The 15,097-nt window shown below is 42.8% G+C and overlaps 1 protein-coding gene across 2 annotated transcripts in view; it reads left to right on the top strand.

The window, feature by feature from the left end:
- Positions 1-14,420, top strand: part of ASPM (assembly factor for spindle microtubules) — a 61,577-nt gene extending 47,157 nt beyond the window's left edge. The window contains exons 19-28 of one of the 2 annotated variants that reach the window (XM_043923603.1): positions 631-797; positions 2,800-2,896; positions 3,944-4,153; positions 5,219-5,371; positions 6,928-7,116; positions 7,711-7,903; positions 8,255-8,409; positions 10,846-11,022; positions 12,063-12,232; positions 14,157-14,420. In XM_043923603.1, the coding sequence (XP_043779538.1) occupies positions 631-797; positions 2,800-2,896; positions 3,944-4,153; positions 5,219-5,371; positions 6,928-7,116; positions 7,711-7,903; positions 8,255-8,409; positions 10,846-11,022; positions 12,063-12,232; positions 14,157-14,259 (1,614 nt within the window). In that variant the 3' untranslated portion in view covers positions 14,260-14,420. Of the gene's footprint in view, positions 1-630; positions 831-2,799; positions 2,897-3,943; positions 4,154-5,218; positions 5,372-6,927; positions 7,117-7,710; positions 7,904-8,254; positions 8,410-10,845; positions 11,023-12,062; positions 12,233-14,156 lie in introns of both variants that reach the window. The other variant, XM_043923601.1, reaches the window with a different exon arrangement.
- The last annotated feature ends 677 nt before the right edge of the window (positions 14,421-15,097 follow it).

Below are 15,097 nucleotides of genomic sequence, written 5' to 3'. Positions count from 1 at the left end.
CTGCCGCTTATTACCTCTGACATCAGCAAGTTCTTTTACTGGTGTCAGTTCCTCTGGGCCTTCATTTCCTCATCTCTAAATTAGAGGTAATAGTACCTACCTGTGTTCACATAAGGACTTGTAGCGCTGAGTATAGTGCTAAGCATTTAAGAAGTTGTAACTCTCACTTAAGCTTTTAGTCAGCTGCAGGGTTGCCAGAATCAGAAAGTCGGATGGCCCCGGGTAGATGGACGCTGGGATTCCACAGCCGGCTGGCCTGAACCCAGGTGCATCTGAGGAGGGGGGGATCCCCGTCCTCTCCCCGGAAGTGAGTCAGCGTGTGCATTCACTCTGTTCCTTCACAGGACTGAGAGGGTGAGGGCAGCACACACACCTGGCTTCCCCGGCGTGTGCAGATCTCACAGCTTAAATACTTGCTAGGGTTGCGTGAGGCCCAGCCGGAGCCAGCCCACTGTTCTCAGAGGGCTCACGTGTCAGGAGTGAGCGAGCCTCACAGAAGAGTCGGGATGTGACGGCGTTTCTGCAGTTGATCTTGTCTTCCTGAACTTATGTTAGTTGTTTTCCAATACCGACTAAAAAAAAAAAATTAGACATCTCATTGCATATTTGTTATATTTATTTGCTTAACAGACTGTGTGGAGGAGACACAAAACCAGGAAATATTTACGAGAAGTGAAAGCTGCCTGCAAGATTCAAGCCTGGTTCAGGTGCTGGAAAGCACGTAAGGAGTATCTGGCTGTGTTAAGAGCTGTTGGAATCATTCAGCGTTGCTTCTGCACCCAACAGCAGAGAAGACGGTACTCTCTCAGCTGTGTAGAGGGCAGTGTGGGGTGTGTGTGTGTGTATAAAATAATATCGCTTGTTGGATTTTCTTTTGAATAGTTGCTATGCTTAATTTATATTGTTTGTTGATGTTTTCTCCATTATTGTAACAAAATTATCTCTGAGATTGTCTTATTTTTTGAGACAGAGCCTTGATGGTATAATCCAACTGTTGTTGTCCAGTTGCTCAGTCATGTCTGATTGTTTGCGACCCCATGCACGCCAGCCTTCCCTGTCCTTCACTGTCTCCCAGAGTTTGCTCAAACTCATGTCCACTGAGTGAGCGATGCCATCCAACCATCTCATCCCCTGCCGCTCCTTCTCCTGCCTCCAATCTTTCCCATCATCAAGGTCTTTTCCAGTGAGTCAGCTGTTTGCATCAGGTGGCCAAAGTTTTGGAACTTCAGCTTCAGCATCAGTCCTTCCAATGAATATTCAGGCTTGATATCCTTTTCAGTTGACTGGTTGGATCTCCTTACAATCCAAGGGACTCTCAAGACTCTTCTCTAAGCATCACAATTAGAAAGCATCAATTCTTTGGTGCTCAGCCTTCTTTCTGGTCCAACTCTCAAATCTACATGTGACTACTGGAAAAACAGCTTTGACTATATGCACCTTTGATGGCAAAGTGGTGTCTCTGCTTTTTAATATGTTGTTTAGGTTTGTCATAGCTTTTCTTCCAAGGAGCAAGCATCTTTTAATTTTGTGATTGCAGTCACCGTCCACAGCAATTTTGGAGCCCAAGAAAATAAAATCTGTTACTGTTTCCACTTTCCCCCCATCTACTTGCCATGAAGTAATGTGAAAGTATTCACTTAAACTTGATTAACGCAGGTTCTTGAGGATAAGTGTAGGGATGGAGGAATGGGAAGTAGGTAAATTGATCTAGTTATGTTGTTTTCCTTGTTAGTGCACTGGTCCATTTTGTTTGTTGATGTAGTTATTGGCAGCATTTCTTTCCTTTTTTTTTTTAACCTTATATTATCACCTGTTCTCTATCCTTAATGATGACATAATTACCAACTTGTCTATGTTAACTCTATTTCCCTCTTGCTACTTCATTTCTCTGAAACACATTTTCAGAAGCTGTTACCAGACTGTTTTTCCATAGTGTAAGAATTTTTTCTTCAGTTCCCAGAATTGATGAATTATTGTATCAGTGGTTTAAAGATTGTTTTAGGAGAGCATATTCGTCTTAGAAGCATTTCTTGATTAATTCCATGGGTAGAGTAAGGCTTAAGAAATAAATGTGTAGTTGCTGCTCTCAGCTATTAAGGACCAGTATCTAGTTTTCCTGTTGACATTCAGCCTCTTTTTCTAGGAAAAGTGGTGACATAACTTAGTTAATCTCTATCTTTTCCACACAGTTGTGAACAAGCAGATAAAGAACCTGCTTATTCTCAGTTGTTGCCTATTACTACTATATTGATGCTAAAGTTTAATCTCTAGCCCTCACAGTTTAAATTTTTCTCCAGTTCTGCCTTTTTTAGATCGTTTGATGGCGCTCATCTTGTCTCTCAGTTGAGTGTCCGTTTCTCATTTGCTGGTGCTGTCCCACCCTCCCAAGCTCTCTTCCTGGCCGCTTCTGTCGCCCAAAGACTTGATCACAGTGTGGACTCGGGTTTACTCTCTGCCATTCATTCTACCACCACCCCTTTATTGAGGTTTTGTCTAGATCTGGCTAATCCTGCTTTCTTCTGGTCCGGTTCAGAGTTTTTTGTCATTCTAGAACTTAATGTTTCTTGCCCACTGAAATATTGCCAACTGTAACATTTCTCTGCCTGTTGTTGCCCTGTGTGTCTGAGTGTTGGTGCTGTCACGACCCCTAGAGCCTGACGTAAATCGCTCGTCCCCACTTCTCACCTGTTCCCTCATTGCCTTTCTTACGCCTTCTCTCTCCTCTGGTATTTATGGGGCGGCAACAAATGCTTACTAAATAAGTTGATTTGAAATTGCTTTCCAATAATCGCTTTGCAGGTTTTTGAGTGTGAGAGCCTCAGCAGTCATCATTCAGAGAAGATGGAGAGCTGTACTCTCTGGAAGAGAAATTCATGAACAATCCTTAATGACAAAAGTAGGTGTTAAAAAAAGCAATTCATGTGTAAGGAACTACTTTAGAAAACAGAAAACAAAAAGAGTAAAGACCTAACTATACATTTATTTTATGCACGTCATTGCAGTCAGTTAAAAATTATATTCACTCATAAAAATACTGTTTGTGAATATTTTGTGTGTGTGTGTACCTGTATTTATAAAGTATTCTCAAACCCAAGTTTGAAGTGATTTTTTGGGAAAAAAGTCATAATAGATGTAGCATATCCTATCTGTATGAGTCAAACACATACTCTTTGAGCCACAATTGGTAATCTATTTAAAATATTTAGCATCAGTTTTAGAATAGTAGTGGTACCTATGATCTTTTAATAAGGAAATTAAAAGTTTACTTGTAAATTTTTACATTCATGTAATATTCACTATGTATGATTATATACCCACTATTATTATTACACCTTCTATTATATATTTACTAAGGGGATTCTCATGAGATAGTTATTGTCAGCATTCCCATCTCATAGATGAGTAAAGCAAGGTCTGGAGACGAAAAGGGATTTGCTCAAGGTCACTCAGCTAATATGTGGGGGTCTGTGTCATAAAACAAACCTAGTTCCTGTTTCAATCCAGAGATGTTACATGTCTTGGAATTTGATTGTAAGGATGTTCTGGAATTGAGGAATCTAAGATAGGCTGGGACTACACCATGGTTCTTAAAGCTGCCGACAGCTTCCCTCATAGCTGCTTATATCCATTCTCTTCTCTAGAGTGTAACTAGCTGTTTTATTAAATGCACTTGTCTTGTAGTAATATTAGTCCTGTGCTCATTAACAATGAAAAGTGTTAAGAGGAAGAGAAGGGAAGAGTACCTGCTATCTATGTTCCTGGTTTACAGCTTCATAAAACTTCACTTTCAGCTATAGACCTCTATGGGTTTTGAAATCTATGAAATATGACATCTTAAACTAAAAAATATACGTTTTATTTTACCTTGAGAAATTACAGAACCTCCAGTGGGTTGAAGTATTATTTCTATATGTTAACGTTACTCGCAAATATTTCCTTATAGAGACATCAAGCTGCTTGTTTGATCCAAGCACATTTCAGAGGATATAAAGCAAGGCAGGTGTTTCTCCAGCAGAAGTCAGCTGCTTTGACCATACAGAGATACATACGAGCCAGGAAGGCTGGGAGGCATCAGAGGATGAAATATGTCGAATTAAAAAAATCTACAGTTGTCCTACAAGCACTGGTGCGTGGTTGGCTTGTAAGAAAAAGGGTGAGTATTTTTAAGTAGGATACCTGTTTCCCTTAGATGCCCCCCAGAAATACAAAATAGATTCTCCTGTGTAATAAATCTTAACAGAGGAGCTGAAGTCTGAGTGAGGGCTCCAAGTGTGAAGCAGGTTGCTGTTACCCGAGTCGTCCTGTGCTACCACCAGGCAACTCTCTCAGGCGTTGTAAGATCATCCTGAGATGACTTCCACACCTTCAGCAGGGACGAATCCTCCCTAGGGAATTCATAACGTCCTGGGCATCCTGTATATGCAGCACTGGCAAACAGGAAAAAAAAAAAAGAAAATTAAAGGAGAAATCTGTGTTTTGTTCATTGAGTATAAGCTGGAACTCTGAAGGCCAAAGGCCCCTGTAGGGAGCTTCTGCTCCAAGAGTCTGCTCCATGGTGACACTGCCTGATACTGGAGAAATCAGATCAAATGTTTGTCCCATTTAATATCACCATCTCCAGCCATTCTGCTTGGAACATGCTACCCCTTCCTGAGTTTAATATTCCTAGACTTCTCCTGTTACAATTAGTATATTTTAAACCTTAACTAGCTGCTATTGGGTAGCCTAATTAAATTCTTGAGTGAAGTGCCCAAATATAATTTTGCTTTCTATACCCTGAGTTAGGGGTTTCACCATTGAAAATATTGTATAGTAAGGAATATAATTGAGGGCTTCCCAGGTGGCTCAGTGGTAAAGAATTCACCTACCAATGCAGGAGATACAGGAGACGTGAGTTCAGTCTCTGGGTTGGGAAGATCCCCTGGAGGTGGAAATGGCTCCCCACTCCAGTATTCTTGTCTGGGAAATCCAATGGACAGAGGAGTCTGGTGTGCTACAGTCCATGGGGTCGCAAAGAGTCAGACACAACTTAGTGACTGAACAACAACAGCAAAGGAATATAATTACTTCAAGTTACAATGTAGATAATTTTAATAGTTAAAAGTTAACTTACTATTGCTAATTTATATAACTTGATATTGAAGATATACAGAAATAAGCATTGGTTGATCATCTCAAGAGTTAACTATTTGATTGTTAATCTTTTTTTCTCCTTCAGATCTCAGAGCAGAGAGCTGAAATTCGGCTTCTTCACTTTGCAGCAGCTGCCTTTTATCACCTGTCTGCTCTTAGAATTCAAAGAGCCTACAGACGTCACATAGCTCTGAAGAAGGCTAACAGTAAACAGCTTAACTCAGCCATCTGTATTCAGGTTAGCTTTCCTTTCATTAAGACTATGACCTAATTTTTGTTTAGAGTTTTTTCATATTTCATAAGCAATTTCCAAATACCTCTAGTAAGGTTATATAACATTTAGCTTTGGCCACACAGCTATTAGGATGTCTTGATGGTTTAGAGATAAGTTGATGTTTTATGGCACAGTACTGAAGCTATGAATTATTCTCTGGTACTTTGAACTCATTTGCCCTTCTGCTAGCAACATCTGAGGGTACCTGTTTCTCTCTCGACATTCTTGCCAACTTGTGCCTTTGGAAGACTCTGTGATTTCTGTCATTTTGATGAATGGCAAATTATATCATTTTTGTTTTGGATTTCCTTTGACTGCTAACAATTCTGAAAAAAAAAATTTCACCTGTGTTAATTATTCAAATTCTTATCTGTGTATCAGTTCAGTTCAGTCCAGTCACTCAGTCGTGTCCGACTCTTTGCAACCCCATGAATCGCAGCACGCCAGGCCTCCCTGTCCATCACCAACTCCCAGAGTTTACTCAAACTCATGTCCATTGAGTCAGTGATGCCATCCAGCCATCTCATCCTCTGTCGTCCCCTTCTCCTCCTGCCCCCAATCCCTCCCAGCATCAGGGTCTTTTCCAACGAGTCAACTCTTCGCATGAGGTGGACAAAGTATTGGAGTTTCAGCTTCAGCATCAGTCCTTCCAATGAACACCCAGGACTGATCTCCTTTAGGATGGACTGGTTGGATCTCCTTGCAGTCCAAGGGACTCTCAAGAGTCTTCTCCAACACCACAGTTCAAAAGCATCAATTCTTCAGCGCTCAGCTTTCTTCACAGTCCAACTCTCACATCCATACATGACCACTGGAAAAACCATAGCCTTGACTAGACAGACCTTTGTTGGCAAAATAATGTCTCTGCTTTTTAATATGCTATCTAGGTTAGTCATAACTTTCCTTCCAAGGAGCAAGCGTCTTTTAATTTCATGGCTGCAATCACCATCTGCAGTGATTTTGAAGCCCCCCAAAATAAAATCTTACACTGTTTCCACTGTTTCCCCATCTATTTCCCATGAAGTGATGGGACCAGATGCCATGATCTTAGTTTTCTGAATGGTGAGCTTTAAGCCAACTTTTTCACTCTCCTCTTTCACTTGTATACTGTATTTTAAAAAGATTTTTTTCCATATATCTTGCTAGTTTTTCTGTTGAGTGTTTTTTTTCCTTAATAAATTATAGGAGTTCTTTATGTATTCTGAATAAGAATCCCATTTGTGTATATTAAGTAAAAAAAGTAATTGAAGAATAATACACAGCTTGATGAGATTTATATAAATTTTGAAATGAGGAATATGTTGTACAGGGTTGAATTCACATGCACACACTTACGCACACACACACACTCACATACTGTGTCCTGGAAGGATCTACACCAACTTGAGTGGAAAAGGAATGCCACTGGGGAGGGTTGAAAGATATTCAATATAATGTTCTATTTATTTCATTTGTGTATATATGTATGTATTTATTTTAAAAAACCTGAAATAATAAAGATCTTCATCCGTCTTAAACAGAGATGGTTTCGAGCAAGATCACAGCGTAAGAGGTTTCTTCAGGAATACAGCATCGTAAACACTCAGCGTGAAACTCAAGAATGTGCGAGCCGGCGCAGCAGGGCTGCGTCCGTAATACAGAAAGCTGTCCGCCGCTTCCTCCTCCGTAAAAAGCAGGAAAACTTTAACAAAAGAATCGCTAAAATTCAGGTAACTGAAAATATTATGATTTTGCAATTCATCCTCACGATACCTAACATTTTATTTTATTTTATTTTTTGGCCCTACATCAAGGCTTGCAGGATCTTCGTCCCCAACCAGGGCTTGAACTCAGGCTACAGCATGGAACGTGCTGAGTCCTAACCACAGGGCCGCCCAGGGATTCCACATCTAACATTTTAAAAAGCACAGTCACACTCATCCTAGAAAACTAAGGCTGGCCAGTAGAAGAATTCATAAGCACTATGCTACCAGAGTTTCACTGCTAAGCCCTTAATTTTCAAATTCCCTGTAGGAAGTTGATGACTGAGAGCTGCAAAAGTATTTTTGCATTTTGAATACAGTTAGCCACCTTTGACCAGTGAATGCTACTTTAGCTCATATGCAGGAATATGATAACATATTTCTTCTTAGAGAAATTTATTTTGCTCTTTATTAGAACCTGAATTGAAGTTCTACTTGCAAAGTGTCTGACTGCATCATACAATTTTACTGAAAATATTTACTTTGTTTGGAAGTAGATACAGATATAAATTCACAACATCAGGGGTTGCAACCTTCAAGTTACTGGTTTGTCTCTTTAAGGCACTATGGAGAGGATACTCTTGGAGGAAGAAAAATGATAGCACAAAAACTAAAGCCATTCGACAGAGACTTCAATGTGTTAACAGGGAGGTGCGAGAAGAAAACAAGCTCTACCACAGAACGGCAGTGGCCCTGCACCATCTCCTGACGTACAAGTACCTCTCCAGCGTGCTGGAGGCCCTGAAGCATCTGGGTCAGTTGGTTTCAAGAGTATCTTGTAGAAGGTTAGAGATGCACTTTTACCTCAGAGTAGACAAGGAAGGGGCTCCCCAGGAGGCGTTAGAGGTGAAGAGCCCGCCTGCCAGTGCAGGAGACGTAAGAGACGTGGGTTTGATCCCAGGGTCGGGAAGATCCCCTGGAGGAGGCATGCCAGCCCACTCCACTATTCTTGCCTGGAGAATCCCCATGGACAGAGGAGCCTGGTGGGCTACGGCCCACAGGGTCACAAAGAGTCAGACACGACTGAAGCAACTTAGCGCGCACCAGTAGTTAAGATGCTGATTTTGTTGCTGTGAATGTATCTCTTTTTCTCTTCCTCTTTCAGAGGCAGTTACTAGACTGTCTTCAATTTGCTGCGAGAAGATGGCCCAGAGTGGAGCAATCTCCAAAATATTTGTCTTGATCCGAAGCTGTAACCGGAGTGTCCCGTGTATGGAGGTCATCACATACGCTGTGCAGGTCTTGCTTAATGTCGCCAAGGTACTTTCCATCCTGATTGGGAAGCGTCTCGTGGTCCAGAGCTCTCCTCCACAAGTTAGGTCTATGCTTGCTCATCACTATAGCTGAGATCTCCAGGTTACAGTGCGTTTACTGCGTGCCAGGGTCTTAGGAAGATATGTTAACTCTTTTCACATAGCTGTACATAGAAACACTGTGTGCTTTATGATTTTATTTCTTCTGTTTTTGTAGTATTCATAATGGTGATGGCAAGCATTTATCAAGGACTTGCTAACTATGTGCTAGTGCTTTTCATGCATCATTTAATTAAGTCCTCATGTTAATCCTCTAGGGTGGTTTGTATCATCCTTCCCATTTTGTTTTTGTTGTTTTCTGTTCAGTCATGTCCTACTCTGCGGCCCCATGGACTGCTGCATGCCAGGTTCCCCTGTCCTTCACTATCTCCCACAGTTTGCTCAGATTCACGTCCCTTGAATTGGTAATGCTATCTAACCATCTCATCCTTTGTCACCCCCTTCTCCTCCTGCCTTCTATCTTCCCCAGCATCAGGGTCTTTTCCAATGACTTGGCTCATCAGAAATTAGGTGGCCAAAGTATTGGAGCTTCAGCATCAGTTCTTCCAATGAATTTTCAGGGTTGATTTCCTTTCAGATTGACTGGTTTGATCTCCTTGCTGACCAAGGGACTCTCAAGAGTCTTCTCCAACACCACAGTTTGAAAGCATCAATTATTTGGCGCTCAGCCTTCTTTTTGATCTAACTCTCAGATCTGTACATGACTACTGGAAAAACCGTAGCTTTGACTATATGGACCTTTGTTGGCAAAGTGATGTCTCTGCTTTTTAATATGCTAAGTTTGTCATAGCTTTCCTTCCAAGGAGCAAGCGTCTTTTAATTTCATGGCTGAGTCACTGTCCCCAGTGATTTTGGAGCCCGAGGAAAGAAAATCTGTCACTGCTTCCACTTCTTTCCTATTTGTCATGAAGTGATAGGATCAGATGCCACGATCTTCGAGTCTTTAATGTTGAGATTCAAGGCAGCTTTTTCACTCCCATCTTGTAGTGAAGGAATAATCATCCTTACAGGAGGGAAGGTCCCAGCCTGAAGACCAGTGTGTGGTCAGTGGTGGGGCCAGACATGGGCTCACGTCCATCCCCAGCCAGAGCCAACCCTCCACACGCTGTGCTGAACCAGAGCAGCAGCACCTCTTCCTATCACATCCGGCAAAACAGGGTGGTACCACCGCTGTGCCGGGAACAGGGTGATACCACCGCTGTGCCGGGAACAGGGTGATACCACCGCTGTGCCCGGGAACAGGATGATACCACCGCTGTGCCAGGAACAACATGATACCACTACTGTGCCCGGGAACAGGGTGATACCACCACTGTGCCTGGGAACGGGGTGATACCACCGCTGTCCCTGGGAACGGGGCGATACCACCGCTGTGCCGGGAACAGCATGATACCACCGCTGTCCCCAGGAACGGCGTGATACCACCACTGTGCCCGGCTTCCTGGGACACTCTAGGTGCGAATGTCAGTCTTTGGCCTTGGGCTGCTCGAAGTTGTCTCCATCAGAATCTCACATGTAGAGATGTTGACATGGCAGGTTCATCCTCCTCGCCCGATCCATCAGCCGTAACTTCGAGACTTCCCCTGGGCTTTTTCTCTTTGAGGAGCAGTGGTTGAGACAGAGACTCTGATGCCAGACTGCCTGGGCTTGCATCCCAGCTCTGCAGCTCACCATGGGTTACTCAGCCTCTCTGTGCTTCCCCTTTTTTAATGTAAACTGGGGGTAGTCATCGTATCTTTCTCCTAATGTTATTGTCAGAATTAAATGAATCCGTGCACATAATGTGCTCGATCCACAGATGTGCCAAACAAGTGCAAAGTGTTCATATTGCTTTGTTGTTTTTATCTTAGTACCAGTAGCATTATCTTTTACCATGCAGATGTCAACATGAATCTAATGATGTGATTCACAATTGAAGCATGAAAGATATATTCTTGGCTAATGATCATCACATTTATTTATTTTAAAGCAAGCTCACCTTCTTCTCGGGAAGCATGAGTAGGGTAACAAGCAGTCAATCTTGTCTTTATGGTTATCTTAACCTATGATTACCTATCACAGATATGTTATATTTTTCTGAGAGGGTGTCTCTAAAATGTCCTTGTTTTTTACCTTGTTTTCATGTACATCAAGGTGTGCATTTTCAGAGATTTCAGATTTGATTCATTTTTTGTGGAACTTTAAAGTAGGTTGGGTAAAAAAACATTAAAAGGCACATGAGCATATAAGATGGATCCCGAAATGACCTCGGAAAGTCATCTCATAAAGTCCTCGCTCTTGATGCAGATGGTCCACAATTTGGCTCTAAGCCTCCTTCTCAGTTGGTGTTTCTAAGAGACTCTGCGCTCACTGTAACTCGTAACTTGGTTCTGTTCTCCTCCAGTATGAAAAGACGACTTCGGCGATTTATGATGTCGAAAACTGTGTAGATACCCTGCTGGAGCTTCTGCAGATGTACCAGGAAAAGTCTGGTGACAAAGTTGCCGACAAGAGCAGAAGCATTTTCACAAAAACCTGTTGTTTGTTGGCTGTTTTATTAAAGACGACAACTCGAGCTTTGGTGAGTATTCACCAGCTTTTTTTCCTTTGCAGTTATTTTTGCATGTTCTTAAGCCCAAGACTTTCATGCGGTAATTATCATAACTTCAATAGGGTTTTGTGTGTGTTCACACTGGCTTTTTGGGCTGATTGTCTGTCGCGTGTCAGGGGAGCTGAATTCTAGAAGTAGAATTTATTACAGCCCTTAAAGTAGGAAATGGAACCCACTCCAGTATTCTTGCCTGGAAAATTCCATGGACAGAAGAGCCTGGTGGGCTACAGTCCATTGGACCGTGAAGTGTCAGACATGGCTGAGCACAGACACAGGAGTAACCAGCTTCCATGTACTTGAGGGAAGTAAGAACCGTGCCAACCAGGAAGCAACCCAGTGTGTTGACTCCTCATCCTCTCGCTGTGATGTAGAGACGTGTCGAGCGCATCCCTGGTGAGGTCTCTGCATTACCCTCCCTGTGTGCAGTCAGCAGGGCTCACCACGGACCGGGATAGGATTGTGACCTTTATCCTGAGAATCGTGGGAAACCACTGAAGGTTTCTTAAGCAGAGGAATATGTTCCAGTTTAAGTTTTAACATCACCTTGGCTGCTGCTTGAAGAATGGATTTGGGAGAGCATGTGAGATGTAGGGAGACCGTCAAGGAAGGAGGCAAGTGTAAGCACTCAGTGGTCTGGGCCAGAGTCTGTGCTTGACCTGGGGCTGCTTCTGTGAGAGGTAGACGGGTAACGCTGGAATCGTTGAGGAGGTAAAATTCACGAGACTTGGTAACTATATATAATAGGTATATTGACTTTAATGTTTGCTTTTTTATTCAGTATGGAATTAAGTGTATCACTTTTGAATATTTGCCCTCTTTGTAATTCTTTTTCTAAACCAGTCTAACTGCTGCACTTGGAGAGCATAGCTTTTTATTGTTTAAAGCTTGTCATTTACTGCACAGTGTTTGTTAACTGTGATTGATTTTGGCAATCAATCCCTTCTGGCAAAGAAGGGATATGAAGTTTAATCCTAGTTACTATTTTAATAAACATACATTTTCTTTTTTAGGATGTTCAAAGTAGGTCCAAAGTTATCGACCGTATTTATAGTCTCTACAAACTTACAGCTCATAAGCATAAAGTGAATACTGAAAGAGTCCTTTGTAAACAAAAGAAGAATTCTTCTGTGAGCCTTTCCTTTTTTCCAGAAACACCTGTAAGAACCAGAATGGTTTCAAGGTGAGCAGTAAATGTACCCTGCAGTTTTGTGTCGCCAAACATGCATTTGTTCATTGAGCCAGGGCTTCCCAGGTAGCTTAGTGGTAAAGGATCTGCCTGCCAAGCAGGAGATGCAAGAGACGTGGGTTCAATTCCTGGGTCGGGAAGATCCCCTGGAGGAGGAAATGGCAACCCACTCCAGTATTCTTACCTGGGAAATCCCATGGACAGTGGAGCCTGTCAGGCTACGGTCCACAGGGTTGCAAAGAGTTGGACGCTACTGAGCACCACCACCACCTTTTCAACGTATGATTTTTATTTAAGAACTTGGTGTATTTTAATATGAATTACATTGTAGAATTATTAACATATTAGTGAATAGATTCTACCCCCCCCCCACCGCCCCCTTTTGACATTTGTTGTTCAGTCGCTCAGTCGTGTCCAACTCTTTGCGACCTCATGGACTGCAGCACACCAGACTCCCCTGTCCTTCACCGTCTCCTGGAGTTTGCTCAAACTCATGTCCATTGAGTCGGTGATGCCATCCAACCGTCTCATCCTCTGTCATCCCCTTCTCCTTCCGCCTTCAATCTTTCCCAGCATCAGGACATAGTCAGGGGTTTGTTTTTGGGGGGCATTGTTGGGGGAAGTAGGCGGGTAAAACTCCAAACAGTATATATGCACCTTTTCTAAGATAAAATATTTCTGTCACAACAAAGTTCCCTTGTACCCCTTTCAGTCAATTCTCTCACGTTAACCCTGGATTCTGGAAACTACTGCATGATTTCAGTATCTTTAGTTTTGTCTTTTCTGCTTTGTCCCATAAATGGGATCATACATAGCCAGCTTTCTGTGACAAACTTTTCTACTTAGCTTAATAAATACACCTTGGTGAGGTTCATCCACATCTTATGTGGCCTAGATTTCATCTCTCTTCACACAGTGCTCCTCCATGATAGGGAAACACCCACTCTATGTGACCACTCCCCTTCCCCCCCAATTAATTGATATTTGGGATTTTCACTGGAAAGAGTAAGAAAATGGAATTGCGTATAGTGGTAGGGGTTCATGTGAGGAAGATGGATATGATTCTGTTTTCTCAGTGAAGGAGATTATAAACATTAACTCTGCAGCATAAAATAGTCATCTTGGGGAAAGAGGAAGGAAGCAATTTCTAGGTGGTTTCAGTCGCTGCGGTACAGTCAGCCAGCCTGGTTGTGTAGTTAGTTTCTCTTTAGCAAGCTTGCAGGAATGAAAAAGGCAGATACCTGGATTCAACTGGGAATCCGACTAGAACTTTCCAGCAGAATTCAGTAGGAAAGGGCGACAATAGCATTAGCAGCATTTGCAAAGGAGATTATACCAGGGGACCCAAGGCAGACGGGACAGAAAGGTGTGCAGTGCTGTGCTGGGCGCGGGCTTGCACTGAGGTCCAGGGAAATAGGCCCCCAGCGGGCGGAGCCAGCGAGCATCACATGTTAAGTCCAAGGACGCGGATGAATCCCAAGTGGCGGTTGGGATGGAAGGCCGGGCACCTTCTGAGGGCCGTGCCAGTCTATCGTGTGGTCATGTGACAAGGAGTGGCCCTGCAGGAAAGGGGCAGAAATGGACAGAAGAGGGGTCATCCCTTGGGCTGCAAGGATTTGGAGTTCTGAGATGGGACAGGAGTTGAGCGGAGGCCGGAAACCAGGTTTACAGACAAAAGCCTGGAGTTTCATGGCTGAAAAGCCTGAGCTTCAGAGGAGCCACCATCATCCTTCGGGGAAGATGGGGAGAAACGATCTAATGTTGTAAACGGCGATAACAGGAAGCCTCCCACCTGCGTGAGGGGCCGGGAGGGGGCGATGTGCCCAGGAGGGGCCACATTTCAGTTAAGAAAAAGCGGTGGACATGACTCTTTTAAGAGAAGAACTTGATTAATGGAAGGTTTTTGTTGTTCTCACAGACTCAAACCAGACTGGGTTTTGAGAAGAGATAATGTGGAAGAAATCATGACTCCTCTGAAAGCTCTTCAGATGGTGATGGACACGCTCAGCCTTCCTTATTAGCAGAGGCAAGCGTCTCGGCGTGTACAGGAAGACCAGAAAAGCTCATCACGCAGATGGAAAGCGTTTTTAGGTTTCTTTGTACAATTTTTAAAAATCTGACTTTGTGTTAAAGTTAAAAAGATATATGTAACAAATAAACTTTATATTCTTTCTTTCTCTTATTTAAGAGCTTTATTCGAGTAACAAATTAATGTCATGACATGATTCCGACACTGTTATCTGCGTCTGTCATCTTAAAATATTGTATTAGTTTGGATATAATCATATTCCTAAAGGGAAAACATTAGCTTAGTGTTCCTGTTTTATAGGTAAATTGAAGCATTCGTCCAAAATAAATGTTGAAAAGTTGAGTCTGCCAACTCAGGTAGAAGTGAGAAGAGGATAAAATAACCCCACAAATGCCATCGACCCCTGCTTCCTGACTGAGGACCATCCAGATGGGCAACTGAGCCCCTCCGGGCACATTGGGCAAATTCAGCCCACCTCATCACATACTAAAAACCCTAGAGTTTGAGCTGAGTGGGGCTATAATTTGACCTGGGGAGAGCAAGGTTGTAATAGAAACTAGTCCCTGAGCACAGATCTGAAGATGGTTCATTTACGAAACACAACCTGTTTTTCATAGCTTTGGGTTGCTGCTGCCAGCTCTGCACCCGTGGTTCCTGGGCTGCAGACGCCTACCTCCAGTGGCTGTTTGCAGTCTGATCAGGTCCCAAAGTATGTCTAGAAATGGGGGCCAGGACAGTTCTTAACTCTTAGAAATAAATCAGTAGTAGCCAGAAATGGAAAGGCCGTTTAACTACTTGTTGGAATAAGGATTAAACATAATTAGTCAGAA

This window comes from Cervus elaphus, chromosome 14 (genome assembly GCF_910594005.1).
Source record: "Cervus elaphus chromosome 14, mCerEla1.1, whole genome shotgun sequence".
In the NCBI taxonomy this organism is placed as follows: Eukaryota; Metazoa; Chordata; class Mammalia; order Artiodactyla; family Cervidae; genus Cervus; species Cervus elaphus.
This window is presented reverse-complemented; position numbering and strand designations above follow the sequence as displayed.